General features: G+C 41.8%; 1 protein-coding gene across 3 annotated transcripts in view; it reads right to left on the bottom strand.

The window, feature by feature from the left end:
• The window catches only part of LOC138049920 (hemicentin-1-like), a 51,256-nt gene that overhangs the window by 18,389 nt on the left and 27,867 nt on the right, over positions 1-5,000 (bottom strand). For 2 of the 3 annotated variants that reach the window (XM_068896399.1, XM_068896398.1), the window contains exon 8: positions 4,354-4,653. The exons of the other annotated variant lie outside the window; for it this stretch is intronic. In XM_068896399.1, coding sequence (XP_068752500.1) covers positions 4,354-4,653 — 300 coding nt within the window. The remainder of the gene's footprint in view (positions 1-4,353; positions 4,654-5,000) is intronic. 3 annotated transcript variants of the gene reach the window in all.

Raw genomic sequence — 5,000 nt, 5'->3', positions numbered from 1 at the left:
TATGTCCCAATTAATTGAGACCTTAAACGAGATCATCAAGATTAACAGCTGAGTCTAGCGTACCTGGCTCAGCAGAATTTAAGTAGAATCTACGAAACATACTCTCATTAGACCAATTGGCCAGCTTAAGGATATGCTCCACGGGCACACCCTTGTTGTAAGCTGCTGACGTAGTAGCCCCCCTAACGCTATGAGCTGTGAAAATTGAAGTGTCTCTGCCCGCATCAGACAAGACTGTACAAGACTGGTTTAATCCATCCGTAAATTGCAGCAAGAGAAACTGCTCCATGAGGCTCGACGAAGGATTTAAACAGTCTGAAATCTGGCGAGTTTCTAAGATTACAAGTACGTGTAATGTACGCAGAAACTGTATTCATAAGACAGAAATGTGGCTTTGATGGCACGGAGGGAAAATTAATTATAACTGATGGGTTGCCAGGTCTCGATGTCTTTAAATGTTCTGTAACAATAAATTGAAGTGAATCTTTATTCTGAATTAAATTACTGATAGTAAGGGCACCAAGAGTCTGAGACCTTGCAGCTGAGCATAAAGCACGTAGCGAACTGTTTTTAGTGTCAGCTGCTTTAGGCTAAGACTGTTTAAGGGAAATAAAGTTCCTAGATAGTGTGTCAAGACAGACACATCCCAAGTCGAAGAATAACGTGGTAGGGGAGGTCTTAGGTTATATGTACCCTTTAGAAGTCTAGACACTAAATACTAGTGCCACACGTGGGTACAGTGTCGATGATAAGGGTGATCTTTAAAGAGTTCAATGTACGGTAGCTCAATTCTTCTCCAAAGCAATCTGCCAGAAAATTTAACACTTCTGAAACATGTGCCTGAAGGGAATCGACATTCCTTTCACGGCACCAGCCTCTCCACTTTTTCCAAACTGCTTGGCACTGTTTTCTCTACCTCTTGTCCAGCTCGCACCGATAAGGTTGGTAGCTTAAGAAGAATTTCCCTTGTCTGAGAGGGATTTCCGTACACAACCCAATCAGTTAGCCTCATCTTGAACCTCAGAGGATGGAGTTCCTCCCACTGTGGGAGACACTAGAGAATGTAGAAGCACTGGGTACCAAACCTGCGTGGGCCAGACAGCAGCTATTAGTATTGCCACAGCTTTGTTCCTGCGCACTTTTGCCAATATGCGAGAGATAAGACTGAAAGGTGGGAAAAATGTGACAACCTAAATTTGACCAGGACAGGGAAAAAGCATCAGCCGCATATTACCTTGGGTCAGGATGCCAAGAAACATATTACCCAAACTTAAAGTTCAGCCTAGATGCAAATAAATCTATATGAGGGCTCCAAATGGTTGACTGGAGTTCACTGAAGATGGTTGGATGTAGGGACCACTCGAGGTCCTCAGCAATAAGCCTTGAGGCAGAATGAGCCTCAACATGTAAATCTCCAGGGACATATTGAGCAGACAGCCAAATTTCTCTTGACATGTACCATTGCCAAATCTCCTTGGCAAGTGTGTGGAGGCTCAGATCTTATTCCACCCATGTTATTGATATAAGATACTGCGGTGGTATTGTCCAATTTAAGTCTTACATGTATGATGCTCTGACTAATAAACGATTGAAGAACAAGAAAGGCAGCTAACAACTTCAAACATTTGATAGGGTTGTTAGCCTCAGAAAGAGACCAACGTTCCCTGTGCTTTGTCCATTACAGGAGGCACCCCAGCTAGTTAGACTTGTATCAGAGTTCATGAAAAGATTAATTTCAGGCTCCTGAAAACCCATTAAAGGTAGCGATATTTTGAATTATCCAAAGTAAGTCAGACCGAGAATTAATATCTAAGCAAGAGTGGGCGTCATAATCTCTCGCAGCGACGAGAGCTTGAGATTTGCAAGATTCAATAGAACGATAGTGAAGTTGTAAGTACCTCACTGCTTTGAGTGCAGAAACAATAAGCCCCGCAACATGGACAATCTCTTGGATGGTTGGATTGCTGTTGTCAAGCAAATTCTTACAAGACTGAATGAAGTTTGGATATCTTGAAGATGAGAAGAAAAAGTTTCATTGCCACAGAGTCAATTTCAAACCCCAAGTATGTAATTCTTGTAGTGGGAGTTACATGAGATTTATTAATGTTAACCAGAAACCCTAGAGATTCTATGGATATTTCTGATAATGGCAAGGAGTGTGGCTGCCTATTAGGTAGAACTGGCAATGATCAAAATGTCATCAATGTAGATTGTAATTCTAATCCCTTTCGAGCGCCATGTAAGCAGCAAAAGGCTTTAGAATCTTAGAAAAGACCCAAGGTGCAAGAGTGTACCCAAAAGGAGGTATGTGAACTCAAGTCTTTGGCTTTTCCAAAAAAAGCGTAATAATTTCCTATCGAGAGGATGAATTGGGACACTGAAATAAGCATCCTTCAAGTCTAGGGAAACCAGAGCTGAATCAATATTTTCCATTTTGAAGTGGATCTTTTCTACAAAAAAAAAAAGAATGGCTTGAGATTGATTACAGGCCAAACATCACCACTTTTATAAGGAACTAGGAAAAGAGTAGAGATGAATTCTCCTTGGGTGTATTCGACATGCTCAATAGCACCCTTATCCAGTAAAATCTGAATTTCAGAGGAAAATTAATAGGATTTGGGGTAAAATGCTGATAGGGCTGAGAGGCCTCCTAATCTGTACCCCGAGACAGCCTCCAAGGTTCAGTGGTGATTTCACGCCAGTTCTCTATGTGATTGCCCAAGTTGCCAGCACAGGTTAATACCTCATTCAGGCCTTGTCCTTGTTTGTCCTGCTTGTTGATGGGCTGCTGGTACTGGGACTTGAGTAGGGTATACGGCCTCGTCCGGATGAACCTCGGTGGAATCCTAAAAAAGGACCCTTCTTTCCTCGTGTACTGAAAGCAATAGTTTTCCCATCTGTGCGAGAGCCACTTGAACGTGAATCACGACTTGTGCAGGAGACTTTCCTTGAAATTTAATAGACCACTTTCAATATATTAAAATTCAGTCCGAAACAAAAGGCATCATCTCGAGGCTCTGGGGAATAAATATAAGGATTTGTATGAGTTTATTCCCCAGAACCTCAATGATGATGTCTTCTGTTTAGGACTGAGTTTTAATATATCGAAAGTGGGCTATTGACTTCACTAATATCCTTCATCTGTTTGGCAAGGTCATCGCCAAAAAGAAGTGTTGTAATCTTTGTAGATTTTGAACACACCGACTGAGAGCTTTTATTAATATGAGGCCTTAGTTCATCCTTCCTCTTTAATGAGGTCAGAAAAATAGCATTCCCCAAAACATTCAACATATCTGAAAGCTGGGGGAAGATACTAGAACGATCAATTTTCTCTTTTTTTATCCTCTGCCTTGGTGACACGCTCGAGTGTCACCACAAGAGCTTGATTGGCTTTGACGATATTGTTTTGACTATCTTGCAAGGCTAGGTCTTTCTTACGAACCGGTTTAGACAAGTCAAACCAGAGTTTTTGTTAACCTTACGGACTCAAGGGTATTGACAGTTTCTGGGATTCTGGTACCTGCTCTGGATCTCGTTGACCTTGCCTTCCAGAAATTTTGTCATGCAATTTGTGTTGACTATGTTAGCAATCATGTCGCTAACCGGAGGGACGAAAGCTTCGGTTTCCTCACAAATAGACGGCAAGATGTACCCTTGCTCCATCGTTTCAGTGTCCGTAGTAAAAGATTTTGCTACGGCACTTGTAGTTGGCTCCGACCCTTCGGGTGGGCTCGAATTAGAGTTTGAACTACCGGCCACGAGTTTAGTCCGTTTGAGGCCTACGTCACAATGTCGTCGATACCCAGTTGACTTTTCATTTCATCTACGTCAAACTCGTAAGTCCCCTCGCTGCGACCTTCGTCATTGGACTCGTCGCAGAGCTGCAAAATCTCACCAGCGTCTTGTGCATAAGGCTAACTAACGTCCTCCTTCGCTGCCATATTGCTAGGAAAGGTAAATGCAAGTGAAAGAACTAGCTTAATGAGCAGTTATGAGAAGAAAGAACAACGAATTACTGACCTGTGAACACACAAAGGGAAGAACTGATTATTATGCAGCACGGCTGGGGTTATGTACCGTCCTCATTTACATTACAATTACTTTGGAAAGTGACCGCTGACTTGTTAGTACCGAAGGAAGTATACAAATTAAGCCCATAAGCGGGAACATATCGGAAGAGAATGTGCACGGGCGAGCCATTATTGGTTTTGGTTTCACCTCTAATTGGTTGAAAAAATGGCGCGAGAACTTTGAACCAATCACTCACTGAGTGAAGTAATGCAAAACCGAAGCAATTCGCCTATTACTTTCGACACTCAATTGAAAACCGCTCTAAGAAAACCAGCCATAAACCTGTTTCTAGGTAAAATTCTTCAGTTGCATTCATGCCATGATGATTTGTTCCAATACACTCGTACCGTCCCTCATCACTCTTGGTCACGTTGTTAATTTTCAAGTGAAACATTATTCCATGCGCACCAATATTGCGTCTCCACGCATGTCGTCCGCTATTTATCAGTTGACCGTCTTTCTTCCACAAAGCGTATTCAACGTTAAACATAATGCATGTTAAATTGACGCTCCCTTGAAGAAAAGCTCTCTTGCGTCCTCCATCTATTTCCACTTTCTCAATGTGAACTTGAATGTTTTTTCCTGCTCGAGAAAAAATATATATATGGCTGAGTTATTAAGAATTTATTACAAGTGACATTTAACATCAATTTCATTATTACGCGTTTTGTTTTTGTCAACTGCAGTTATCCGTGTTGCCTACCGAGTCTTCTTAATGCTAAAATTTTGTCTTCCTTTTCATTAAGAGATCACCAACTGTTTTATATTGCTTAGCGTGCGTCTATATGTATCGAGTTATGAATGGAAGCGGAAAGTCAGCTTGGCGTGCGCAAGAACTGCTGCTTGTGGACGATTGCAGAGAGCAACTCTTGCTTGTAGACAGCTTAAAAAAACATTCGCAGTTGTATGGTTAACCTCATAGATGCAAA

This window comes from Montipora capricornis, chromosome 5 (assembly GCF_036669925.1).
Source record: "Montipora capricornis isolate CH-2021 chromosome 5, ASM3666992v2, whole genome shotgun sequence".
Taxonomy (NCBI): domain Eukaryota; kingdom Metazoa; phylum Cnidaria; class Anthozoa; order Scleractinia; family Acroporidae; genus Montipora; species Montipora capricornis.
The sequence above is the reverse complement of the archived record's forward strand: the minus strand, read 5'-3'. Positions and strand labels throughout refer to the sequence as shown.